This window comes from Heteronotia binoei, chromosome 11 (assembly GCF_032191835.1).
Source record: "Heteronotia binoei isolate CCM8104 ecotype False Entrance Well chromosome 11, APGP_CSIRO_Hbin_v1, whole genome shotgun sequence".
NCBI lineage: Eukaryota > Metazoa > Chordata > Lepidosauria > Squamata > Gekkonidae > Heteronotia > Heteronotia binoei.
This window is the reverse complement of record NC_083233.1, coordinates 53,653,383-53,681,357: the sequence shown is the minus strand read 5'-3', so window position 1 is coordinate 53,681,357 and position 27,975 is coordinate 53,653,383. Positions and strand designations below refer to the sequence as shown.

Genomic DNA, 27,975 nt, shown 5'->3' with positions numbered 1-27,975 from the left:
TGAATTAGGTAAACAAACAGCAGCAGAGTCATGCAAAGCTGAAAGTGTTCTCCACCCTTTCTTTGTCACTCTAAAGCTTACTTTCAGAATTCCACAGTGTAGTTTATCCAGTGAAGTGAAGGTTAATTCCTTGGACGCAGAGCTATGAAATTCAACCCATCTTAAGGTCCTGGGTTATTTGGCTGTGCTAATGGGAGGGAAGGTGGTATAGTGTACCCCTGTCTCATCAGGTCTTGGGAGCTAAGCAGTCCCTGCTTGGATGGGAGACCACCAAGAAAGTCTCTATAGAGGAAGGCAATGGCCACCCACCTCTGCATCTAGCCAGTTGCTGGGGCCTATGTCGGTTGTTGTGACTTCAGGGCACATACGTGCATAACTGTGCTAATGACACTGAGGCTATCCCAAACTGGGAATGTATTCCAGATGATACTCTCCATCAAGGAGAGACTTATCGAATATCCCGCCCTGTAAAGCTGTCATTTTTGTAAGTGACAGGCTCCATTCATTGGACGCCTGGAGTTAAACTGATTTACGCACATGGGAAAAGGGGTGGAAAGGTTCAACAGGTACAGCTGTTTGTTCCCGTTGCTGCCTGCGAGTGCGAGCATCAGGAACAACGGCACCTCCTGAACGGCTGTCTGATTAGCGTCTCTTACAGGCATGCAGCACAGGTCTGGCAACTTTCTATATTTACGACTTTTAACAACCGCTGCCAGGAAAACTCTTCCGCAGGCGATGCATTTCACCGTAGGGCTTAGCGCAGCCCCAAGCTAGCAGCCTCTAGAAATCCTCGCAACATTGAGTTTCTGCTGCTGCAGGACTCGGAGAGGAAGTTTCGGCGCTGGGCCTCCCGCGGGCTCTCCCCGCCCTTCTATTAAGGAGGCGGCCAGTGGGAAGGCGGCTCGGACGGCCCGGCTCGGTCTCAGCCTGTTCCATTGGCTGCCCGCTTCCCAGAGCGGCGCGCCATGCGGCGCGGGTTGGGGGAGACCCGGGCTGCCGGGCCTGCTTTAGCTTCGCGGGCGCCGCTTCTGGCCCAGTGGCGGCAGCTGCGATCGGCTCAATCGAGGCTGGCCAGCGATGGGGTCTCCCGTTGGGGAGCCTCCTCCTGCTGATCTGTACAGGGACACGTGGGTGCGCTACCTGGGTGAGTCGGTGCCCCCTGGGTGCAGGGCGGCGGCGGCGGGGGGGGGGGGGCGGCATCCATCCGTGCCACGAACTCATCTGATGAGGACTAAATCGTAGGGTTTACCTCGGCGTAAACCTGAATGACTGCGGAGGGCGGGAACAACTTTTTAATACCAAGACTCCTGTGCTTTTAACTACGGTGTGGCAGGGTATAAATTCCGCAGGGGTGGCGGTTGTGCCGCCGGTGCTCGTGTAGCCTGCCCTTAAATGCACAGGAGCCCTGCCAGGGAAGGGAGGTGACATCTCCTTCTTCCTGGGCATTATGAAGTTGGGAGTAGTCGAGCTGGAAGTGGCGTGACCCGGGAGGTCCGTGTCGAGATTTTAACAACTTCTGAATAACCACGTGAAGGGGGGAAGTCACCATTTTGATCCGAGCAAGGCACGTGTGTGTGTGTGTAACACCTCCCGCCCTCCATGCCTTTTTCTTAAATACACCCCCCCACAGCAGCTGTTAGCCTCGCAGTGCGGAAAAAGAAATGCAGGTGGCCTTCCGGTACTGTGACCTTGGGTGAAGGCTGTTTTTGGGACTGGCGGTGGACAGGCACACAAGCAAAAACTAGTGAAGATAAGGAATTGCCTGTAACCTCACTTGACTTTTTCCTTTCGCATGGAAGTGCTGAGTGGGAATTCGGGAAGCTGATATTCATGAGGCACTTGGTGACTTTGCCTGGCAGGGATGTCCCGTTTTTTAAGGAGAGTGAACTAAGATTTTATGGAGAGGTGAAGTGGTTAGTGAGCTAAGCATTCTCTTTGGAAGGCCTGAGCATTCATAGAGAGTACTATAGGATGCTGTAGATGGAGAATATAAGACTGAATATTCCAAAATAAAGGATAGATCTAGATAGTCCAGGGTTGCTACACATTACAAGCGTTGGAAGGAACTTCAGACAAACAAAAATCTTTGTGGAAGACTGCATTCTTGAGCAGGAAGTAATTTTTTCTCCCCTGACTGCTTCACTTTTGGCTTCTGGCATAGCTGCCTTTGAGCCCTGCTCTGGCAATAGAATTCCTTGAATGTGGAAGTGAGGCAGACCATTGGTCTGTCAAGGTCAGTATTGTCTGCTCTGACTGGCAGCAGCTGTCTAGTGTCTCAAGCAGAGGCCTTTCACATCACCTGCTACTTGACTGTTTTAGGTAGAGATGCTGGGGATTGAGCCTGTGTGCCAAGCAGATGCACTACCACTGAGCTACAGCCCCTCCCTAAGGGTTTCACTCAACCTCTTCACATTGCAGTTGGAAGGAAGCCTCAGCCCTTGCAAACCTCCAGCTGCCCCAGATTGTGGCAGTTCAGTAAGTGCAGTCTTGCATGCTCACTGCTGCCACAAGGAGGTCTGAGCTTGGATTGATTTATTGATTGCATTCCCACCTTTCTGCCCTCCTTTGGGCCACCAAGGCAGCAAACAGATTAAAAACAGGCATGATAAAAAAGCATCTTTAAGAGTCATTAAAGCCAAACAAACAAAAACTAAAATAAAGTTAAAATACACATATATAAACATGTCAATTAAAACTTAGGCAGGAAAGATGAGTAACTGAAACAAAACAAAAACTTCACCTGCCGTCTCCTCAGTCAGACATTCACTACATCACACTGTCAAGATTTTAGTTACTCTTGCAAGGAAGTCTGGTATAGTGGTTAAGAACAGTGGGTTCTAATCTGGAGAACCAGGTTTGATTTCCAACTCCTCCGCATGTAGCCAGCTGGGTGACCTTGGGACAGTTACAGTTCTTTCAGCTGTTCTCACAAGAGCAGCTCTTTCAACCCCACCTACTTCACAGGGTGTCTGTTATGGGGAGAGGAAGGGAAGGAGATTGTAAGCAGGGTATTCTGAGACCCTGAGTGAACAGTGGGTATAAATCCAATCTCTTCTTCATGTGAAAGTAAAATAAAAAGAAATTGTCAGCTGAATCCTGTGAAGGCCAGCAAATGCATACAGCAACTTTGGCACAGACTGAGAGCTGAACATTAGAATGGCCAAAGTGCTTCTAGAAGCTGGTTGTGGGACAGAACCTTGATGCACACTGAAATGGTCTCAGGCAATTAGAAGAGATGGCTGCAGAACACTCCACCAGGCCAGGAGCACATGATGGAAAAATAGAGCAATTTCTGAGCATAAAATGGAACTACTTACAAATACACTTTGTATCAGGGGAATTTGAGAAGCAGACATTCTTGTGCAAAACTGCATTCATTGGACAATTTCTGCTGAGTTGGGCTGAATGGCTTTTTGCAAGGTGACCTTCCCCCATCCCGTCTCCAGTCTTGAGAAGGGCTCATGTAGGACACCAGGAGGAGACGGAGGCAGCAGCTGCACTCTGCAGGGTATTGAGCACTTCCCCCCAAAACTACTAAATATAATCCATCAACAACAGCTGCTGTGGCAAGTCCCAGGGGACTGACATGGACAGTACTAAGAATGTATAGACAGCAAAGGCACCTCTACTATGATCCAAGGAGAGCAGGAAAACTTTCTTATCCTTGAAGTCAGCAGAGTGGGAGATGGAAAGATGTCATCTATCAGAAAAGGCACCAATCCAGTGGGCTGTGCTCATTTGCAAGTACTCAGTGATATAAATATATTGAAATCTCTTGCACAGCTGCTTTCAATGAATCTTGCATATGAGATCTTCCTGGTAGAACTATGCCTCATGTTAATCAGTGGGAAGGAGGTGCAATTTGTTCTGCATTTGATCCCAAAAATTAGAGATAGGGTGGGTGATGCAAAAATTGAGTTTGTTCAGCACATGTGTCACTTTACTATATCTGAATGAATCCAGCTGTCCCTTGTTGATTTTGAGCTTCGCAAAGGAGAGCACCATGTATGTAGCCGGATCCATTCGACATTGAAACACAGTGGTAACAACAGCCTGGGGAAAAAATTGAACTGGTGGCAGCAATTATAAACTGCTGAATCACTGTCCATATTCAGGTACATCTGAGTACCTGCTGTTGGGGACTAAGAGCTGATTCACAAATTGGTTGATAAATTGCATGTGTGAATTAGGCCTCACAGATAAAAAAAATTCTGTTGCCTTGATTCAACTCAAACACAATGTATTGCAGTGGAGATCACCCAGGAGCAGTGTGTAATATCCCATTGTTGGATGTGCTGCTTATGGACTTCTGTGTATAAACTGTTGTCAGGGATGCTCTAGGGCCTAGAGTAAGCCTAGAGTCTGGCTGATCCAGCATTGAGGAGGGGGTTGGATTAGATGGCCTGCATGGCCCCCTCCAACTGTGTGATTTTATGATTCTATAACTTCTCAGACGAGAATCTTCACAGAAGGATCATTGGCCCAAGCTAGCCTGCCATTTTAAAAATGTTTTCTCAATAAGTCTGGGTGTAATTCAGAGGTGGCACCAAGGCATGTGCGTGGTATGAATCCATGACCCAGCTCACCATGATCCAATTAAGCAAAAAACTGAAGTCTTGAGGCAATAGGTAATTTTCAATCGTTTGCAATAGTCTTTCCATCAGTAGTACACAGTTCTTTCTGCCCTAGACTCTGTGAGGAACCCTGCCAGCCAAACATGCCACATTCTTTACAGTAGACTTCCACATTCTGAGGTATTACCTCTGTGCAACTAGAGTGTTCACAGTAATTCTGTGAACTGTAATTCTGTGAACACTGAAGGTCAGCCTGTGGAGGGGGTACTTATCACAGAAAGGCAAAAGCCAGGATTGTAGCCTGTATTTTTATGTACAGGACAAAGTTGTTTAGACTCAGTAGGGATAGATAGGCCTTAATTGTATTTATAGAATGGATGACAGATTGTGATGCTGTGAGAAGCAAACAAGTTTTTTTAAAATGTATAGATTCTGAATATACTGACTTCTGAAAATCAGTTATATAGTTGTTTATGTGTCGCTAGGGGTAATTTTTACAGAAAAGATTCTTTATGTAAAAAGGTAAAGGTAGTCCCCTGTGCAAGCACAGAGTCATTAGTGACCCATGGGGTGACATCACATCACAATGTTTTCTTGGCAGACTTTTCCCAGGGTTTCTGTAGCAGTTGGTAAAGTCTGGGAGGGGCATTTGTGGCTTTGAAGAAGAAGATGATGATATTGGATTTATATCCAGTCCTATACTCTGAATCTGAGAGTCTCAGAGCGGTCACAATTTCCTTTACCTCCCCCCCACCCGCCCACAACAGACACCCTGTGAGGTAGGTGGGGCTGAGAAAGCTCTTACAGCAGCTGCCCTTTCAAGGACAACTCCTGCGAGAGCTATGGCTGACCCAAGGTCATTCCAGCAGCTACAAGTGGAGGAGTGGGGAATCAAACCTGGTTGTCCCAGATAAGAGTCCGCATACTTAACCACTACACCAAACTGACTCTCACACAGTAACCTTTGCCCTTTGTTGCAGGCTATGCCAACGAGGTTGGGGAGTCCTTCAGGGCCATTGTGCCTGTCTCATTGGTCTGGACAAGCTATGGAGTGGCGACAGCCTATGTGACAGCGGATGCCATTGATAAGGGCAAGAAAGCACTGGCTGTGAGTGTATGAATTGTTAATCATGCCCTAGTTTTCATTTTATAGTCCTTTATAGGTAAGGGAAGCAGGCAAGAGGTATAACAGGAAGTGTATATGGCCACATCATTAGTTTCCCAGATTACCTTTCTTTGGGCACAATTTTAATGAGTGTCATAAATGTAATAATTATAATTCCCCATTTCTGTAAAGCGACCAGGATCAACTATGGGAGGGCTAAGTGGCAAGACAAAAGAATAGGGGGGGCAAGTAAGCCAAGACTGATATAGAAGTTCTTCTCTGTTTACTGCAGTAAAATATGCACTAAACCCTTTTATCATGTTAATATTTACACAAGCCTAAACTTATGTCACTCAGGCAATGTATGGGAAGGATTCGGTCCTTGCCCCAGAGGGCTTACATTGTCATCATTTTAAGAAGAGAGAAGAACAAAGCCAAATGCACAAGCTGGGAGAATTATCAGAGGTGGCCAGTGCTAAGAAGAATGAATTAGATAGGGATATTTAAAACATGTATTATGTTAGAAGATAATATATATAAACTAGTGATTTTCAGACTGAGGCTGGGACCCAAAAGTGAATTGTAACTCAGGCTGATTATGAGTCTAGGAAAAGAAACTTGGAGGAGCAGGTTGAATTGGGAATTGTTGAATGGATGGCGGCTCAGTGGTAGAGCACTGCTTGGTAAGCAGAAGGTCCCAGGTTCAATCCCTGGCATCTCCAACTAAAAAAGGGTCCAGGAAAATAGGCATGAAAACCTCAGCTTGAGACCCTGGAGTGTCACTGCTAGTCTGAGTAGACAATACTGACTTTGATGGACCCAGGGTCTGATTCAGTATAAGGCAGCTTCATATGTTCATGGGAGAGGAAATTCTGGCAAATTTGAGTTTGCTTCTGCATGGTATATGAAATGGTGTGAAATACAGCCTGCTGCTCAGAAATGCTATGCATTTAGAAATAATAACAATGAAAAATGAAAATACGAATGTGTTCAGTGTAACCAGTATAAGATTTTGTCAGTTTATACTGGGGATGAAAAAAGTAGCAGGCAGTTACTTTGTAAGTAGAGTTCTGAATGATAAAGCAAGTTCAGTGAGTCCTAAATAATATAGCAAGTACAGAAGTGTGTCCCGCTTGAAAAGTTTGAGAACCACGAGTACAACTATAAGTTCAAATGACCACTAGTAAGTATAGCAGATAAACAATGTTCTCTCTAATTGTCCCCCCTATTGAGCAGAGCAGTTCACATCTTGAGCAAAATATAACTGCTGTAATCTTAAAATTAGCAACGGGCAGTGCAAGACACCCTGCATGACTGCTGCAGAGCAGGTCTTCCCATGTTAATGAGTGGCTGCTCAAATGCACAACTTAGAGGGAACACCGCAGATAAATCATATTAATAAAAAGCAAAATGTGTTGCATGTTTGTGAACATTCAGCAGTTGTGTTAATTCAACATTTAGCAATGGGTTGTGTTAATTCAAGTTTTTAAAAGCCTAAGTTCATCCTTCTTTGAGTTCATTTTTAATGCTTTCTCTGATGGTGGTTCACAGGCCGAGTCCTGCGAGGAAGGTCGGACCACACGAGCAGCAGTGGCAGTAGTGGACACATTCATTTGGCAGGCTCTGGCTTCCGTGGTCATTCCTGGATTCACCATTAACCGCATCTGCGCAGCCTCCCTCTACCTCATGGGCAGCAAGACCCGCTGGCCCCTTTCTGTCAGGAAATGGGCGACTACGGCTGTAGGCCTCTCAGCAATTCCCTTCATCATTAAACCCATTGACAGGTAAGGGCTCTTTTCATCTCTGAGGCATATCTTGGGGTTGAGCCAGATCTGCCAAAAATCCATTACACACGGCTTCCTCTGTTACCTGTTTGTGCAGAATGACCAGAAGAAAGGGTATAACCTGCCATGACCAAAGATCCTCAGGGAGCCAAAAGACTGAGTACATGACCTGTAAGACCAAACTATTTAAGCTTGTTTTCAATAGTTAAGGGAAGGTAACAAATGTCCCTCAGCACTGACAGTCCCACTGGATAAATATATTGAGAAACACCGACATGCATCTTGGATTTTATGGTTAAAATGTGTAGAACTGATTTTATTGTATATTGTTTTTTAGTATTCTATGTAGGTTTTTTTTTTGTGAACAAAAATTTTATTTTGCAATATATTGAAAAGTATTCTACTATCAAAATCTAAATATAGTTCATCAATACATTACACAATTTCTTACCCCTCCCACCCTCCAAATTGTGACCTGCGCCGGTATACAAAACAAATTAAAAACTTTTTTAAAGTTAAAATTCACATATATAGAATCTTAACTAAAAGTTATTATTCGCTTAACCTTATCTTAACTCCAATATAACTACTATTCTTATTCTTTTACTCATTACTTACTTCTTAATCCTCAGTATTACAGATTTAATCAGATAACCATAATCCATTCTTCTTTGCACTTTTAAAAATTCAATTATTACTTGTTAAACATTAAACATATATTTCATAGTCCTTAAATCATTACTAAAAATTATTCAAATCTTAATCTTATCTTAACTCACATAAACTTACTATATAAACTCAGCTCCTTATATTTCTCTACTAAAACAGTGCTCAGTAATCACAGTCCTTTTTCTCTTTTAGAGTTCAGTTAATATTATCAAAAACCACTAAATGTCTCTTCACCTTCCATTGCATCTCCACATAGTTTTGAAATTTATTCCAATCTTCTTTAAAGTTCTCCGAATTATATTCTTTTAAGATTCTAGTAAGTTTGTCCATTTCACTCCAGTTAAGAACCTTTAAGACCCAGTCCCGCTTATCAGGTATTTTGTCTTGCTTCCACATTTGCGTATACAATGTTCTTGCAGCTGAAAGCAAATACCACAAAAATGTCCTATCTTGCTTCGGGAAGCTGTCTATTTGTAATCCCACCAGAAAAACATCTGGTGCTCTCTTGACATTATAACCCAAGATTTTCGATATCTCTTGTTGAATCATAGATCAAAATTGTTTTGCCTTCTCACAAGTCCACCACATGTGGTAAAAAGAACCTTGCTGTTTTTTACACTTCCAACACCTATCCGAAACGTTATTGTTCATTTTTGCTAGTTTTTAGGTGTCATGTACCATCTATACAGCATTTTAAAACAGTTCTCTTTTACGTTGATATTTTCATAGAGTTCTTCCATAGGTGTTCCCACGTCTCCATTTGTATTTCTTTGTTAAAATTTATTGCCCTCTTAATCATTTGAAGTTTTACCACCTCCTCTTCTGTAGACCATTTCAGTAATAGCTTATAGATCCTTGAAATCAATTTTTCATTTTCACCCAACAGCACTTTCTCAATTTCTGTTTTTTCACATCTTATACCTGTACTCCTGATATCTTTCTCTACCAAGCTTTTAATTTCTAAAAATTGAAACCAATCAAATTTATTTTTTAGCTCTTCCACCGACTTCATTTTTATTTTCTATGTGGTTTTTAACTGTTGTTAGCCGTCCTGAGCCCATTAGGGGAGGGCGGGATATAAATCTGATAAAATAAATAAAATAAAATAATCTTATAATAATAGCACATCTTACCTGCATTACAAAGCATAAGTCCTTAACATTTCTGAAGTGCTTTAGAGGGAATGTTTGACGTTCTTCTCAAACATCCTGGAAATCCTTCCAACAGTCCCAGAGCTTGAGTTGGAACAGGGGTCCCTAATATGGTGCCCATTGGCCTCTTTCCTGGTACCTGCCAAGTGGGTGGAGCAAGGCCTCTGATTGGCCATCGGAGATTTGATTGGCTGTGCAGATTTCTAAAAAGCTTGTTTTGGCAGCAGTTGCTGCCACAGCACAAGGATCTTCCCCATGTGACTGAAGGTAAGCTGTGGCAGCCATTTTGTGACTGGCTCTGCCTCCTGTAGCAGCCGTTCTGTGGCTGCACTTACTCTGTAGTGTCAGAATTCCAGTGGTGACCACAGGCTCAGAAAGCTTGGGGGCTTCTGGGCTAGGAAGCAGCCTATGCATTCCACAAATTTAAAAAAGTAATAAAGTAAATATATCCTGTAAGACAGACCAATGTCAGTTTCCCCATATTGCAGATAGGAAAGTAGGCTAAGGGAGGGAAGTTTACCTGAATCAACTTGCTGCCAAATCAAGGGAGACACTGCAAGTTCATTCACTGGATCTCTGGTTGATTTTTTTTTGTATGGTTGTAGTAGCTATAGTAACCATGGAACGTTTAACTCTACCCCACTTCAGAAGCTGTTATTTGCCTGGATGAATGGAAACATAGGCAGTGTTCATGCAGCTTACTGGGTAACTCCAGGAAGGCATTTGAGGTCAAGAATACAGTTCGGCGGAAGGGTGAACAGCCATTTCCCTGTGCCCCTGTCTGAATCAGAGAACCCCCACAACTGCTATTTAACTATTTTTTTAAAAAAAAAATCAGAGAATTTTCTGTAAATTGCTGGAAGTCTACTCATGGATCTTCCAGTGGTTTGACTTAGAATCATAGAATCATAGAGTTGGAAGGGACCTCCAGGGTCATCTAGTCCAACCCCCTGCACAATTCAGGCAACTCACAAATACCTCCCCCTAAATTCACAGGATCTTCATTGCTGTCAGATAGTCATCTAGACTCTGTTTAAAAACCTCCAAGGAAGGAGAGCCCACCACCTCCTAAGGAAGCCTGTTCCACTGAGGAACCGCTCTAACGGTCAGAAAGTTCTTCCTAATGCTGAGCTGGAAGCTCTTTTGATTTCATTTCAACCCATTGGTTCTGGTCCTTAGTTTATGTCAGAGGTGAGACTGTGTGCTTCATGCTATATGCAATGCTAGATCAAATATTCAGACTTCTGCTGAGTTTCTACAGGGCTTCATTTGTGAGTCTCCTAGTCCAGAGGCTTTAAAATCCTTGTCCTCAAATCCAATCCTGCTCTAAATCAAAAATAAACTCAGACATTTGTGTCTCGCACAACCAGAATGTTCTGGTTCATTGATTTGCAGCGTCCTTTCTCAATTGATCGCTGTTGGCCTTGTGCCTCGTTCAAAGTCACTGATATTCCCTGCTGCTGCCAGTCCAGGTTTGTTTGGATTCTTCTGCTACTGGCTGCCCTCTGAATCCAGACAAGTTTTCTATCCTATGCATTTGCATTCAGTTCTCTCTTTTTTTGATAGTCTCTGTTGTGCCGTCTCAATATTGTTTCCCTCTTCCCACCCCCCCTGCAGGTCAGTGGATTTTTTGATGGACTCCAGCCTTCGCAAACTCTACAGCAGTGAAAAGAAACCCTCCTCTTCTTTCTGATGTAGCCACCACAGCCTCAGGTGGTGAAACAGCCATTGGATCACCTACATTCAGTGGCTGCTACTGTGCTGCCTAGCGTGTTTGTGGTCCCCACTTCACACAGTTGAACTTTAACTTAGTGGGAACTGGCAAAGAGTCCTACAGCACTACGCCAGCCTGGTGCTGGGAAGAGATGGACCTCAGGCACAGATCATTCTTCCTGTTCTTCATGGACCTGTGATAAGATGGGGATGTGAGGAGGGGGCAGCTCCACGAGTCTGCATGGAGTTTCAAGACAAATGTTTTGTCTTCTTTAGGCACAATAACCAGACAGTGGGCTGGGCTTGGTGGCAGCTCTTCCCAGCTGCAACACGCATTAGTTCAGTGAAAGATCTGCTACATATTCTGTACTGTGAAACCCTGAAATGTGGGTGGCGAATTGCACTAATTGTTGAAAACTTTAGCAGAGTCAGTTTCTATCACACTCTGCGTATTGTTGATTAAGGGGCAGACCACCACCACCCAGCAGCCCTTCCCAGGTGGAAGCTTCTTGTCGTTTCTTCTCTTTGACCCACCTGAATAATAAAATCTTTACTTTCAATCTGAATTTGTGTCCGAGTGGCTTACAGCTACAGTCTGCCGGGATGATTACTGCTTTTACAGTTGGTAGTGCTGCCTGTAGCTCCCATAGCATTTTCAACGTGTAGACCACTTCAGTGTCATTACAAAAGTCCTGGTTCACATATACAGGAGAAAGGGCTTGCAGACTTTCAGGTTGCAAGTGGTAGATCTGAATTCTGAGGGTTCCTGCCTTTGTGTAAAAAGCCCTCCTTGCAATTAGAAAACTAGCGCAGCAGTGAGGAGGATTCTGTCCCTCTCTTTGCTGTTCTAGTTTTGTCAAACCTGCAGTCTGCAGTAAGTGAAGTTCACCTCAGTCTCCTGCAGCATGTTGTAGGGGTGAGCATGGCAGACTCGGATTCAGGAGACCCAGATTTGAACCTGCACTGTTCCTTGGAAGCTTGCTGGGTGATGTTGGACTGGTTGCACATCAACCTAACCTACCTCACAGGGTTGTTACAAGGGTGAAGAGAACAATGTAAGCTACTTTGGGTCCCTAAATCAAGTAAGTACAAATGAAATAAATAAATGTGTGACTGAGGTCTGAATATTCCTTACAAGGATGCTTTCTGTTTGGCTCAGTCTGCATTATGCATCCCCCAAGATCAGTTGAATGGTGTTGGGGTCTTCTAGAGAGCATGCCGTGACAGCTTGGTTCATTGCACAACAGTCAGTAATGGGAGGATGGGAGTTGAATGTCTCAGATTGTCTGGCAGCTGGAATCATAAGAGTTCATGGAAGGGATATTCAGGGTCATCTAGTCCAACGCACTGCACAATGCAGGAAATTCACAAATACCTCCCCCAACACATCCCCAGTGAAACTTCTCCATGCCCAGAAGATAGCAAAAAGCAACAACGCAGGATACCTGGCCAAACTGGCCTAGAGAAAAATTGCTGTCTGACTTCAAACTGGCAATCCACATTTCCATGGACATGTAAGAAACGGCCAAGAGAACTAAGCACTAATGCAGCCCTTCCTGCCCTCCTGCACATGATCTGCTCAAGTTCACAGAATCAGCATTGCTGTCATATGGCCATGTAGCCTTTGTTTAAAAACCACCAAAGAGGGAGAGCCCACCACCTCCCATGGAAGCCTGTTCCACTGAGGAACCATGCTAACTATCTGGAAGTTTTTCCTAATATTTAGTTGAAAACTCTTAGTTTAATTTCAGCCTATTGGTTCTAGTCCTACCGTCTGGGTCAATAGAAAACAACTCCACACCATCCTCTATATGACAGCCCTTCAAGTACATGAAGATGGTGATCTTTCAGTTGTGTCCTCTCCAGGCTAAACATACCCAGCTCCTTCAGCCTTTCCTCATAGGACTAGGTCTCCAGACCCCTCACCATCTTTGTTGACCACCTCTGGACAATTTCCAGCTTGTCTATATGCTTCTTAAATTGTGGTGCCCAAAACTGAACACAATACTCTAGGTGAGGTCTAACCAGAGCAAAGTGATACCATCACTTCACATGATCTGGACAATACACTTATGTTGATAAAGGCCACAATTGCATTTGCCCTTTTAGCTACTGCATCACACTGCTGACTCATGTTCAGTATATGGTCCACTAAGTCCTGTAGATGAGATCCTTTTCGCACATACTACTGCCAAAACAAGTGTCCCCCATCCTATAATGGTGCATTGAACTTTTCCTACCTACAAGCAGAACTTTACATGTATCCGTTAAAATTCATTTTATTTGTTTTAGCTGTTTTCTAGCCTGCCAAGATCACCTTGTATCATGTCTCTGTATGTTGTATCTGCAACTCCTCCCAATTTTGTATCGTCTGCAAATTTAATAAGTATTCCCTTTATTCCTTCATCCAAATAATTTATAAAGATGTTGAACAAAACAGGTCCCAGGACAAATCTTTGAGGCACTCCTCTCGTCACTCGTCTCCAAGAGGATGAGGAACCATTCACAAGCACTCTTTATTGCTGGGGTTCATTTCTGGCTCTACCTGTCATAGGGAGTAACAGCCAAGAATGAGGTGCTTTTGCATGCCTCACCTCCATTCCCTACTCTTCAGGCAGGGTCCCCTGAGAGTCACACTTGGGACACGTTCTGTGCAGAAAGGTAATATAGCCTTTTGCCGAAATACTCTTCCTGCAGAGGAGGCTGTATTGCTAGCTGCACTTACCATTTTTCTGGTGCTGCAGGTAAGAATTTAGTCAGGAGTATTTGGTTGGTTTTTGGGGAGGAACAGAGCACTGGCTTTTCCACAGCAAAGGCAACAATTGGAGGCTTGGGGTGAACAGAGGCTCCCTGTGCATAACACTCTTCTCTGAGTGTTAATAGAAGACCCAAGAGAAGCATTCCTGTTTTTGCATCTCCAATGGAAAAAGAATAAAAGCCATGAGGGGTATTCATATTGAGGCCTAAATACTGTTAAGACAGACTAAGACAGAGGTTATGTAGCTGCACATCTCTACTGACTGGTGACAAAGTGCTCTACCAGCATTAGCTGGATCAAGGTGCTCTACCTTTGGACAAACCATGGTGGTTTTAGCTTGGGAATTGCATCTGTACAACCAGTTTTAGAACAGGACCAGGAAAGGGCGGCGGGGGGGGGGGGGGAATAGAATGAGCTTTCCCCCACACCCTCCCCTGTGCAGTTATGTCAGTCAAAACCTGCATACTAGCATTAGCTTTAGAAAGAAAAAAGACTATCTTATCAACTTTGGCCATTTAACAAACATTAAGCCAGTTTTCAGAGATTTGGGGTTGGCTTGTCACCATGCTGGGAATAGTACAATTGTCTTCTTGTTCTAGTTTAAGCTTTTCTATACATTTTATTAATTTAACATCCTTTTAAAAGCAGCTAAGTTTTTTAAGCAGCTCCTGCAGGCCTTTCTATTTTGCCCAGATGAACTTTGGGTTACAAGTTACCAGACCTCAGTAAGGATAGTGAATGGTCAGAGTATAAGCATGGAGTCCTGTGTTCAAATCTGTAGACAAAGGTCACTGTGTGTCTTTGGATGAGGCACTGTCTAGTCCATCAACCCTACACCATAGTGTTTATTCTGTGAATAAAATGGCAGAGGGATGGGCATGTGTGACTGTCAAACTGCTTAGAAGAAGGATAGATAAGTTCCCTATTTCAGCCTATTTCCACCCAATTGCTTTCCCCACTGCTACCATTTGAGGGCAGAAGAGAGTTGACCTAGGATTTCTCCCTTTTTAAAGTAACAAATATAGTTTTAATTTTGGACAGCTTATACCCTGAATCTTGGTTTCCAGGGTACTCCTGAGCTCAAATCTAGCCTTTTAAAAAGGGAACAGTAACTTCCTCTGTGCAAGAGGCAGACGCCTGACAGGCAAGGCTGTCTCCGCAATTTTATATCCTGAAAAGGGGCTGTTTCCCCCTTTAGTTTGCTTGCTTGGCTGGACTAGATGAGGTTTTCATGGAGTAGGTTAGAAGACTACTGCCTAAAAAATATATTTTTTCTTAGGACATAATAGACTAAAGGAAATACTGAGTAAGCGTGGCTGCAGCCTTAAGAATACTTTCATGGGAGCATGCACCATTGAACACAACTTACTTTTGAGTGGACATGCTTAAGAATGCTGCTCATGTGTCCAGGTACAATAACAAAATAGTGCCTGTTCTTTACTTCTGTTTCTTTTTAGTATAAATCAGTGACAACACTAGTTCTAAACCTGAAATCAGAATTCAGTTGCATCTTCTTTGTAGCTAAGAGCTTGCCTAATTGCTTTTATCTTCTGGCACTGCATGGTGACTTCCAGGGCTTTTTTTCCCTGGAAAAAGAAGTGTTGGAATTCTCAAGAGGGAAATGGAGAAACACATGGGTACCTCCATGAACTTTTAAACTTTTTTAGAATTGTGTTTTCACAAAGAGGTTCCAGAACTCCCTTCCACTGTGTTCCCCATGGGAAAATACCCTGGTGTCTCCCCTTTTCAAAGCATCTCTGCTTTAGACTTCAAACTCTCTTGCCTTCCTTCTGGGGGAATTTCAGGGTCATAGTGGCAATACTTTGACTGCTTTTACTACAAAACCCCACAAAACAGTGTAGAATGGAATCAAGATTAAAACAAGAACTGCAAACACTAAAGAAACAGGTAGATTCCACAGGAGTCTAGCAGCATCTTGAAAAACCTAACAAAATCCACACTGATAAAAGCATTTCTGAAATGACACAAAAGCTGATATAATTTAACAGTGCCACTTGCACTCATGTTCAATTTTGCTGCTGCTGACTACTTATCAGTAGATATAGACCATTTTCGCACACAGCTAACCTCGCAGTCACAATCCTGTTCCCTCCACAGCGTCCGGTCGGATTTCGCAGCATCTGCGCCGGAGTTACAGGAAGTGCCGTGGCTTTTGCATAGCAAATGTAAACTGCTAAAACCCATTTTACGTTTGCTATGCAGAAGCTGCGGCACTTCCTGTAACTCCGGCGCAGATGGCGGGAAATCTGACCAGACGCTGCGGAGGGAACAGGATTGTGACTGTGAGGTAAACTGTGTGCAAAAATGGTAATAGTCTTAAACCCAATAGGCAATAAAGCAACAGAAGTCATTTCATAACAATCTCAGAATTTTTAATAAGCTAACACCCACATGAAATATAAGCAACTTCGTTTCGTCAAGCATTTTCCCTCACTGGGGAAGTGACAGGAAGGTTTTAAGAACAGTTTGAGTCCAATGGCACCTTTAAGACTAACAAATTTTATTCACAGTATGAGCTTTTGTGTGCATGCACACTTCATGAGATACAGTGAAACAAGACTTCAACTGTTGAATGTAGGTAGAGAGAGGGTGGTAAGTGGATTTAGTTGCCAGGAAGGAATAGTTAGAGTCAAGATGCATAAGTAACTGGAAAATTATAGCTGAGATTGGATTAAAGTGGTTGGTAAGATCTGTGAATAGCAGTAAATTAGCATAATAAGATTGCTTTTACAAACTCTTCTCATCTTTGCATCAATTATTTGATTGTACATCAATCAATTTGAGTGTGCCAGCAAAGTATACACATTTAGCTACAAGTCTTGTACAAAATACTAAACTAATGAGAAGCAGATGTGCAGGTATGTATAAATCAGTTACATAATGGAAATTCAATTAGTGGTGTTGAATCTGTCATGAGTGATTTACAATCACCATCCACCTCCCTTTGTTATCAGGAAAAGGAAAGGTCCCCTGTGCACGCACCAGTAGTTTCCGATTCTGGAGTGACGTTGCTTTCACGGCAGACTTTTTACGGGGTGGTTTGCCATTGCCTTCCCCAGTAATCTATGCTTTCCCCCCAGCAAGCTGGGTACTAATTTTACCGACCTCTGAAGGACAGACGGCTGAGTCAACCTCAAGCCGGCTACCTGAAAACCCAGCTTCCACCGGGGATCGAACTCAGGTCATGAGCAGAGTTTAGGACTGCAGTACTGCAGCTTTAACACTCTACGCCATAGGGTTATCAACACATGTGCTAGTGATAATTTGTTCACCCGTTGCCATCTTTTAGATGCTTTTCACACAGGTTAAAGTGCTCTCAGATTATTTCAATTGGCCACATGGAAAAGGGCTACTACCATTTTGATTTTAATGACATTGGCTCACAGATACCACATGTGTTCTGCTTTGGGATTTCAGGTCTCACAGCCATTCGTGTCAAGAAGCAAGATAAGTTTTAGAGATTTTAAAGGAAGATTTGTATAGCCATGTCAAACAAAGCAGCTGGAACCAGTTTAGGAAATCTATTATTTATTTTCACTCAACAATTCGGTTAAGCCTTTTCTGGGGTATCTCCCTTGAGCTTGCAATAGTCCAAGTTTGACTCTTCTGTCTGATCGGCGACTTCAAGAGCTCCAGCAGCTAGAGCTCCAGCCACTGTCTTCAGCTCTGTATCACTGTCCTGCTCCATCTTGTTCACCAGAAGCTGGTGCTTCTTGCGGAGACCGGAGATGCGGGTAAAGGCCATGATTAGAGCCAGGATAGCCCCAATGAAGAAAACCATCAACACAAAGCTGCCCAGAAAGGCAAAAGTCGCCAGCAGCAGGCCCTTAATGGTGTGGCATCGTTCTGCAAAGGGGACAAGAGACTGTAGGTGAAAAGGCTTCCAAGGGAAGGCAGCCTCTTATATTAGGAGAGAGACATTTCAGCTTTAAGGCAGCACTGCTAAATTATCCTTTTATCTTCTCCATACCAAGTGCATGTTATTTTGCAACTCAAGGGTAAAGGAGGGTTTGATAACTGGGCAAAGGAACTGGTACAAAAAGTGTCCCAGGCCAGAACCTTTTCCTAGCCACATTTTCATCCTGCCCCTCCTCTAAGTAGGAACACAGGAAGTTGTCCATTGCCTGCCACTTGACAATTTTAGCTTAATAACCATAGGCAGGTTTTAGACAAGCCCAAGGTCATCTTAGCAAGCTTTCGGGCTGAGCGAAGATTTTAACCTTTCTAGTCCTGTCTGAGGTAGTGATGCTCTGTATTCTTGGTGCTTGTGGAGGAGGGGGTGGCAAAGTGGAAGGGCTTCTAGACCCACTTGTGAACCTCCTGATGGCACTTGGTTTGTTTGGGGTTTTTTGGCCACTGTGTGACACATTGCCATTGGCCTAATCCAACATGGCTTCTCTTACGTAGTCCAGCTGCTCCATCATTCAAAATTTTAAAGTGTATGACAATTGTTGACTCCTGGATGTAGTGTTCATAAGCCTTTAAAGGCACAGCAGCAAAAATGCCATGTTCAACTACAGGGCTGGAAGTAGACTGGCCCCCTAGGCAAGGCTAACTTCTGGTGCCCCCCTGCAATGTCACCAAGTCACATGGCAGATGCCCAATTCGACACCCCCAGAAGGCCAGCACCCTAAGCAATTGCCTAGTGGCAGGCCCAGCCCTGTTCAACTATGAGCTAGCTGAAGTCTGATCAGTAGCAGCCATCCAGAGTCACATTGTCTCCAGCTTTCCTTCCTCCTAATAACTGAAGCTACAGTGCCACCAAGAAGCTTCAGTGGTGTCATTTAACCTATGAATCAGCCAGCAGCTACAGTCTTGACGACTTAAGTACTGTAGACTAAGCATTCATGTTCTAGGCCTGCTACAAGACTCCTAATGTTCCTTTTTGTCTTCACAGTATGTGCCCTACCACCTTGTTCTAGCTACACTAGCAAAGGATCTGTGGAAGCACAGAATGGAATACAGCAGAATTCATGCTTAGAGATACTAAGGCTGGCTCCCCATATGCTCCCCATTTGGATATGGGGATACTTCACTTCTGCAGGATAGTTAATAGGATGCCAAAAGTTAAGATGAAAGCTGTGCAGTCGAGCATGAGGAGTTCTTAATATGCAAGGGCACCAGTTCACCTTAGAAATCCACTTGGATCACCTAATTTCTTACCAGATTTAAACAGGAAGTCAGCCTGAAAGGTGTCTGGGAACAGGGCAACAATGCTGAACATAAAGTAGCTAAATTATGCCAGAAGCATAGTTAAAGGCTCAGGAGGCCCCTTTACTGTAGAAGTTTATCAAACTGCAATGGCATTTTCATGCTTTGCACAAAAGCACTGTTGACACATTAAATATGCTAAGTTAAGCCTGTTGTACTTTATGGCTTTTGAATAGGCCAAGAGTGACACCCCCACCCCCACCAAATGAGCCAGTTAAAACCTAGCAGGATTCCTCATTCTTTGCAAAACCATGTCCAGTTGACAAGGAAGGTCAGATACTTGAGGACTGAACCCCAGGAGCAGCTAACAATTTGTTCAGAGCAGCAACTGGGGTGGGGGTGGTGTTCAAGCCCTTCCCTTTGCAAGTTCTTCCTTGTTGCCATTTGCTGTGTTAAAATGGGACGGGGAACCTACACCATTGGGCTTCTTTTCTAGGGTCCCCTCTTGCAGAGGGCTGTTCTAGACTTTTTGGTACTCTTCCCATTCCACCCATGCAGAGTATGCTAAGGAGATGCAAAACTCACCTTCAAACCATGGGACACGTCCCTTCAGCACTGTCAAAGGGCCAGCTACTTCTCTGTGCAGTCTTCCTTCGCCTACAAATGATGCTTGAAAGAGAAGAAATGTTTCTGTGGTGGTGCGGAAGCTTCTAAGAACAGAGCATCAAGGAAAGTCTTCTAGAAAGAGGCTCATGTCTTCTCCTTATCCTCCACCCATTCTACACTTACATCAAAAATAGGAATCTATTTAGGTTTAGGTTTTATTAAATTTATACCCCGCCCTCCCCGAGGCAGGCTCAGGAATCTTTACACATGTTCTGCCATGTTCCACATTGATCCTACCAATCAGAATTCACTTGAACACTATGCCATTCCAAGATGAAAGGGTCATCAATGATCCTTGTTTCCCTCCCCCGCCCTTCCATCCCCAAATTTAATAATGGAAGAGGCTGCCACATGTTCGCAACTATACTATGGCCATGGTAAACCCCTTGGTCCACTGGTCCGCACACTCACTGATTCAAGGGGTGGTTGAGGATTCATAATTTCTGAAATTAGGTGGTGTCATTTATTTCACTCTTTAGGCATGGACAGCCTTTGCCACAGTGCTGTGGGGCTGTGAAGAAAGCAGTCTAGTACCAGGAAGTCTGTAAGTAGCAGAGCTTAGCCTAAAAACTAGATCCAGATTCTGGTACCTTTGAAGTTTTCATGATAAGGGGACTCCATGGGGCAAAAGCTGTCACAACAGTTGCATACAGAAGTCTTGGATGGTTCATCTATATTCTTCCAGCTAAGAAAGAAGCCATTTCATTACACTGTTAATACAATCACCATAGTGTGGGCTAACATGTAAGAAAAAAAAAAAAGGCTTAATAGCTGGATTTTGCAGCCAAACACAGCTTTAGGAGAAGACTGATATGTGCATTTTTTCCTCTTCAGAGAGGGAAAAAGCAACTTTGGAGTAGCAGGAAAATAGTATATGAAATCAAGCAGTGCTTCCATCATACCCATCAGAACCCCTACTCTGGAGAAAATTAGACAAGTGAGGGAGAAAAGAGTAGGAACCCCCATACAGGTTCTGATTGCAGAACCACAACTCTTTGGCTTCAATGAGGATTCTCAAGAGAAGTTCTTGTTCCTACTATTAAGAGTCCTGCTGGAAGACCAACAATCCATCTAGTCCAGCATCCTGTTACATTCAGTGGCCAACCAGTTCCTCTGGATGGCCAACAATAGGGCACAGAGGCCAATGCCTACTCCAGTGTTGCCTCCTGGCTCTGAGGTTCAAAAGCTTAGTGCTTCTAAATGTGGAGGTTCCGCTCGGTCACCATGGCTACGTAACCATTGATAGACTTATCCTCTTCCCTGGAGTCACAAAGGCACCATCAGTAGCATCTGGGCAGGGGAAATCTAGAACAAAGTTCACCTTCAAGAAGAGCTCAGAACTTACCTGGAGGAGGCCCTATTGAAGTAACAGGTTTTCTTGCCAGAGCTGGTAGGTGTTTTTTGGCTCCAGGCTGTCAGCAGGCAGTGGATATAGATCTGGAGACCAAAAAACCCCAGTCGGTAGCAAAACTAGTAGCAGTTCAGAACTAAAGCAAGGTTACCGTCAGAGCTGGATCCAGGTTTCATTTAGAGCTCAAAGCATTTACATCAATGGACAATTTACATTAAGGAGGAGGATTGGTTTTTATACCCCACTTTTTTCTACCCAAAGGAGTCTCAAAGTGGCTTACAATTGCCTTCCCTTCCTCTCCCCACAATGGGCACCTTGTGAGGTAGGCGGGGCTGAGAGCTCTGAGAGAACTTTGACTGACCCAAGGCCACCCAGCTGGCTGCATGCAGAGGGGAGGGGAATCAAACCCAGTTCTCCAGGTTAGAGTCCACCACTCTTAACCACTACACCAAACTGGCTATCTAAATTAATTAAAACAGGTTCATCAATTAAAATGGTACAAAATAATAAGTATCCAATAAAGTCCTGTATAATATAAAAATACAAATCTATAAAAACAACCTAAACTCACCCCTAAAACCATAGGAACCCCTTCAAGTAACCCTCAACATCAAATTTCTCAGCTGCATGCAGCATAGGGATGCCATTCTCCTAATGGTGTTAGATGGCAGGAGGACATTGGGGTGGGTGGCAGGCGAGGGATGGATGTTCAGGATTTAACCCTGTCTTCCTTTCAGCACCTCTTCACTGGATCAACAAAGAAATCTGTGTTAACTATCTACTCTCTGAAAAGAGTCTTACCTCCTCTGCTGGTATCCCAGTCACTGAGAAGGCAGGCACTGTAAATACAATTGCAGAGTCCGCTTTCCGGAACCAAGAAGAGACCGTCTCTAATTCCTCAGAATACAGGCACCTGCCAAGTTAACCAGTTAGCTAATGATGGACATGTTAAAGTTCTTCATAGCTTGCTGTTGCTGCTGCAAGTCAAGTTATTTCAGAAGAAAGAGACCTTATCTGCCAAATTCACATTTCATAATATTGACTCAATGTAGAATGGACATGTGTAGTATTGCATAATTTACAATATGTGCATTGAGCATGTGCCATGGTTTCTTATTTAGATTTATAGCCCATCTTCCTTATTGATACCCACAATGGATTACAGAGTGTAGAAATTAAAAAATGTACTCATACAGTGTAGGTCAAACTGAAAAATGCAATAGGACCAAGAGTACAACATTGAATGACAATGTGAGCACCCATGTACAGTGTAAGATAAACAAGGAGCAATGCAGCAGAACTAGGAGAAAATTACATGACAACAATGTGAACAGTGAACTGCCCATTTCATGAACAATGCAGAATGTAGAATTGAAAAGGTACAAGGAAATAAACTATCCACTTCCAACTCCATATGTAGGCAGTGCCCTTCTGGACCATTCTGTTCTGTCCCCACAATAGTTCTGATTCCACTAGAAGAATGTCCTCCTGAATCTTTGTAGTACACATTTTGAGAATGATAGAACTGTGGTACCTTCCTGACCTCATCAGCAGACCATTCCACAAGGTGAGTGTCACTACAGAGAGGGTACATGAGTGGGCAGTTCCTGATTTTACCAATGAAAATTTCCTCTAAAGTTTCCATTTGAAAGATTAAATCTAAGGTATGTGTGGGGTCCTTCACCACTTGCAAGAGACCTGCTGGAAACCAGTGGCCATTTCCAGTGGCTGGTTCAGACATGCCTATACATCAGTAGCAGACTCCAGAAATCCAGTATCCAGCTTAATTGTGCTATCACAGCAGAACACCTTGTACATAATGCTTTAGTCTTGTTCACACAGTCAAGTGTAATTCAAGTGCAGAGATACGGAATGATTTACCTGGATGTGTGAACTAGACCTCTCTACCACTTCAAGTATAGAGATGTGATCTTTTGTTTCTGTGCTGGCCATCCAGGTAGTTTTGACTTTTACTAGATCTGTATAAACCAGATTGATGATAAAGTATAAATGAACTATGTGGCTACAAAAGCAAAGTGTTTGCGGTGGGATGGAGAGAGATAGCCAACCCCTGTAGATGCTCGAGTATATTCTGAAGTATATCCTGGTTTTCCCATCATCCATTGAGCAAGTTAACTAAACAGCTCATTAGGATCATCACTGTGCATGACAAAAGCTACTTTGGTAGAAAAAGCCCAGCAGGAACTCATTTGCATATTAGGTCATACCCCCTGGCACCAAGCCAGCCTGAACTGCGTTCCCATGCATTCTTGCTCCAAAAAAAGCCCTGCTTCTAGTCTAAGATCTGCCAGCTTTGCTCTACAGGTTTATGGAGAGAAGAAGCATGTTGCTTGCAAAAATGAGGGTCTAGCACAACAAAAGTGGACAAAGTGGAAAAAAAAATAGAAAATGAAAAAATGGCACCATGCCATCTCACTCCCTTCACACAACAAAATACCACTAACCCATGGTTGTAGGCTATCACATAAAGCCTCCTAGGATGGATCTGTTCCTTTGTTTCTGTCCCATAGCACTCATCAATGAAGATCTTGGGGAACAGCGTGCCTGGAGTGGTTTGGACCCTTGCCTCAAGGTAGATAGGGGAGCCTTTATCATAGATAGCAGGTTCTTCAGCAACACTGAGGTCCTCTGGAAGAAAAGAGAAGCAAAGTTTCATATATAAGCTCAGATTTTGCATCTTACCAAACTCACCTTATATGAAATATAATAGCACTTCCATCTGATGCATACATGGAGGCTTATAACATCTATTCTACTCCCTGGGAGCAGGAATAGTCGTCTTGCACTGATCTCCACATCTTTGCCACTTGCAATGCTCTGTTACAGCTGCTGCAACTCAGGTCTCCCTCCTTCAGCTGGTGGATAGATTGGTTATGGGAGCTCAAATGCTGCTGCAATTTAACACATTGGTTACAGCATTGAAGCCATGCATGGAGGAAGAGCCAGATGAAAATGGAAAGACCTTGCTGTGAAAACTTGTTGCCCAGCAAAATCTTCTGGGTAGGCACTGCTGACAGAACTCATCTTTCCTAAGTAGGAACACAAATGGGGAGAAGCTGAGGCTTCGTGGCAGATTAGAGATAGCCCATTTATGCCTATCACTGTTAGACAGAATTTTGTCTTTTGGTATGTCAGCCTCCCTGGTGAAAATTGCTTTGTAGATGTTGTGTGTCCTGTGCTAACTACATAATTAACAGACACAACAGCAGAGGAGTTCTGAAGTGCCACTGCAGCAAGGTTAAGGTGTCTTGTGGATTTAATGTTAGCCACCAGGACGTTATAGAAAAGTGGGAGGAGGAAGTTTTATTGAAAATCGCATTAGTTCTGGAGGGAGAAAGCAGCTGGAGGATAGAGAGCAAGGCTCCACCCTCATGGACTTCACAATTTAAATTTACTTGTTAAAAACTAGTTACATCATAGCCTCATCATCTGGTTCTTGATTACAACCCAGTAGTTCAACTGTCCCAGCCACAGTTCACCCTGAGTACCACCAACTCCCCCATCACAACTCAAAGAACTGAGACACCTATCCGGACATTTTCCCTTTTAAGCAACCAGGTGAAGAACCTTTACTACAGCACAGTCCTGTTTCAAGCAGGGCGATAGGAAGAATAAATCAATCTTACCATTTAAAACCCTCAGAGAGAAGTTCATCTGGGCAACTCCTTCAAGCTCTTGCATGACCAGGAGATGAGCACTGGGGCTGGCTATTGCAGAACCAGGTTTTGTGGTACTCATGGTGGTTGGAGCATCATGCCATACCATACTCTTAGCTGCTGAGGAAGGAGAGAAGAATCTTTTACATGGTTTTCATGCACTCTTCCAGAACTAGTTTGAACTGAGCAAAACAAAATCAAGTCCCTTTGCTTGCAACCATTTCTGCTTGATGCTGGTAAATTGATGCTCTGTTGTCAATATTCCAGATTCTGTAGTTAGCAGGTGTACCAATCCCGCCCCCTGAATAGTATTAGATCCAATCTGCAAGCGAGTCACCAGTTTCCATTTGCAGAAAGGTGACTCTGAACAGGAGCCCCATCTTGTACTAAAGAGTGGTGGCAGTCTCCAATTAGTAGGTCTCTAAACTACGCCCAAGAGTTCTTCTGGATAGAGCCCTTGAACCATCCTCCTTATGTGATCCCAAAATAAACCCCATGGCAGGCTGAAGAGTGTAAGAGGATGTAGTTATTGATTTAAGCAAGAGTGAATTATAATCAGATAAAAGGTTTATGGCAGGGGTGGCCAAACTTGCTTAACGTAAGAGCCACAAAATAAACATCAGATGTTTGGGCAGCCACAAGGGAGGAGGGAAGCAGTCAGGCAAATAGATGAGGGAGGTGGAGGTGGAAAGAAAGCAACTTTAAATGCATTCTCCAAGCTGCTGACTGACTAGTCTTGGATAAGTGATTTAAAGAGAGAAATGCCTTCTCCAAGTTGGCTGATGGGGTGTTAGGGGCTTCCAGAGCCACACAATATGTGTGAAAGAGCCACATGTGGCTCCTGAGTCAGTTTGGGCACCCCTGGTTTATAGTTATCAATTCTCAGGTGTCAAACAGCAACAACATTTGTCTTAGCAAGGGATCCCAGTAATTTTTAAAAGCCCTGCTAAAAATGTGGCAACACACTTAAGGAAGGATGGCCAGCCATCGCCTTTGTATCCCACTGTTCCTCTAAGGAGCTCACAGCAGTGGATATGGTTCTCTCCTCCTACATTTTACCTTCAGAACAATCTTGTAAGGTAGGCAAGGCGAGAAAGAACTGCTGTGAGCATCATGCCATACGGGTGATACTCAGCAGCAGGGCTTTTTTTCCAGGGGGAATGCAGCGGAACAGAATTCTGGAACCTCCACTGATTAAGCAATTCACCTTACCATTATATACTCTCCTGAGGAAGCCAGCCTCTGCGGTAGTGCCAGGATGAGAAATGGAATCAGCAGATGGGTTGGGCAAGCCATTTCCTTGTGCCAGAACCTGAGCAGCTGAAGGAAAGAGGGATGGAGCGGGTGATCAGGGCTTTGAGGCTTAAGTACACCTCAGCCCCAAACTTAAGTTCCTATTTATGTTCTACGGTTGGAGCAATCCAGGATTGCATATGCAAGAATAATACTGCTTTATTTTCTAAAGAACTCTCAGGATTACAAATATATAGCAAGATCCACAGCCACAGAGTAATTTAACTCAAGCCTAGTTCTAACCACTGTGCCACATTACTTCCAGATCAAGCAAGCCAAAGACTGGTGGTACAGTCAACAACTCCCTTCTCAACGTGTATAATAAGTGGTTTTATACCTCATCTTTCACTAACCAAAGAAGTCTCACGGCAGCTTACAATCATCTTTCTATCCTCGCCCTACAACAGACAGCCTGTGAAGTAGGTGGGGCTAAGAGAGCTCTGAGAGAACTGTGACTGGCCTAAGGTCACCCAGCGGACTGTATGTGGAGGAGCAGGGAATCAAACCTGGTTCTTCAGATTAGAGACTGCCACACTTTAACCACTACACCACAGCTGGCTCTCCTCCTATAGAGGAAGAGTAGTAATTCCCTCTAATAGCTAAATTCAACTAGTAAAAAGGTAAAGGTAGTCCCCTGTGCAAGCCTGGACAATGTCATAATTAGAACAGTGGGGAAAAGGCAACTCCCAGATCAAGTAGAATACCCCTGGAGAAAATTGTTGATGCAGGTAAATCAGGACCATGACCACACCCAACATTATTCAGTAGAGAAAATAAGCAAAGACACAACCCAGAAAAATAATACTGTCCTTGAGGAGTTTCAGGGATCTCTAAGGACACAAACTAGAAAACTACTGGTTTTTAGTTTTATTATATCGTGTTTAGTTTTAACTGTAGATTTTTGTTATTATCTAATTCATGCAGTAATCCACCCTGAGCCCATTTACAGGAAAGGGCAGAATATGTCCACAAAATATATAAATAAAATAAATATAGTATAATTCCCATAAACAGAAGCCCACTCGTGCCTTCTAGGATCCATTTACCTAACAAGTATTTTCAGATACTTCAGCCTGACTAATTTTTTAGCTGACTAGAAGAAAACTGTGGAGCAATTTTCAACTTGAGGGCTCAGGACTACAAATTATTCTTCTGTAGAAACACTTGGCATCACTGTAGGAGTTATGGTGCCAGAGAACACCATATAACAAATACACACCCTCCCCCTTCCTATTAGCCTCATCACGCTTAAAATATGCAAGATAACTTTCACCATTTTCAACACCAACTTATACCTTAAGAGGGTACACTCAACAACAAGCTAGCTGCCCAAAAACCCTGCTTAGACTTACCCAATAACCCAAGAAACACAACACAGAAAAAGCAACCCATCATGCAACAGAAACCAAAAGAAAGGTCACCGAGACTCCTAAAATAGGCCTCTTGAGAGAGAACAAGATACACCTGAAGTTAACCCTCTCCAAATTCCTATTGGTCAGATTGTCTGCAATGACATGTAGGACTGAGTTTACAACAGATTCAAGAGCCTTTAGGGCTGTAATCCTAAACCATACCTACTAGGAATTAAGGGCTGTTGTACTTTGTGGTATTGACTTTTAGCACAGAATAAATAAGTTGAGACTTACGCAGCATATGTGACTTCTGTGTCTTAGGGGACCATCCTGTGCTGGTATACTCAGACATAAATGCCATTTTATTCAATTGGGCTCACTCACAGGAATGTGTTCCTAGAGTTGTAGCCTAAAGCTGTTATTTAGAGAGGAATTCAAGGCTGTAATTGGGACCATCATCCAGGGACGTCTGCTGGAACTTAGCAGAGAGTCCCTGCTGCTTACTGATGCATGGCCCACCTGCTCCCACCTGGAATGGGAGGCTGCTCCAGAGATCCCATTGGAAGAATTTCTCATTTCCCTCTGGGACAAGTGCTGGGCCACCAGGCAACTCTGCTATCCTCCTTTTATCTTTGCTGTCAGAGACAGGGTTTACAGGAAGCATACCCCATTCTCTCTTCCAGAAGTGTATTTGTGTTCATATGCACATT

The 27,975-nt window shown here is 43.6% G+C and overlaps 2 protein-coding genes across 3 annotated transcripts; one reads left to right on the top strand and one right to left on the bottom strand.

The window, feature by feature from the left end:
- Positions 1 to 896: 896 nt before the first annotated feature.
- Positions 897 to 11,562, top strand: MTFP1 (mitochondrial fission process 1). Its single transcript, XM_060249566.1, has 4 exons — positions 897 to 1,144; positions 5,555 to 5,682; positions 7,231 to 7,463; positions 10,901 to 11,562. Exons 1-4 carry the CDS (start codon positions 1,078 to 1,080, stop codon positions 10,974 to 10,976), a joined length of 504 nt encoding a protein of 167 aa, XP_060105549.1. The 5' UTR covers positions 897 to 1,077; the 3' UTR covers positions 10,977 to 11,562.
- A 5,724-nt stretch (positions 11,563 to 17,286) lies between these two features.
- LOC132578918 (zona pellucida sperm-binding protein 3-like) lies at positions 17,287 to 27,419 on the bottom strand. Of its 2 annotated transcripts, none has more exons than XM_060249076.1 (9): positions 27,266 to 27,419; positions 25,833 to 25,940; positions 24,591 to 24,740; positions 23,409 to 23,592; positions 21,745 to 21,856; positions 20,938 to 21,029; positions 20,183 to 20,277; positions 19,512 to 19,595; positions 17,287 to 17,621 (listed from the first exon to the last, which is right to left on the bottom strand). In XM_060249076.1, exons 1-9 carry the CDS (start codon positions 27,306 to 27,308, stop codon positions 17,326 to 17,328), a joined length of 1,164 nt encoding a protein of 387 aa, XP_060105059.1. In that variant the 5' UTR covers positions 27,309 to 27,419; the 3' UTR covers positions 17,287 to 17,325. The 2 variants fall into 2 exon arrangements, with proteins under 2 accessions (XP_060105059.1, XP_060105060.1); XM_060249077.1 differs by having other exon boundaries at positions 24,591 to 24,737; positions 27,266 to 27,350.
- Positions 27,420 to 27,975: the final 556 nt, after the last annotated feature.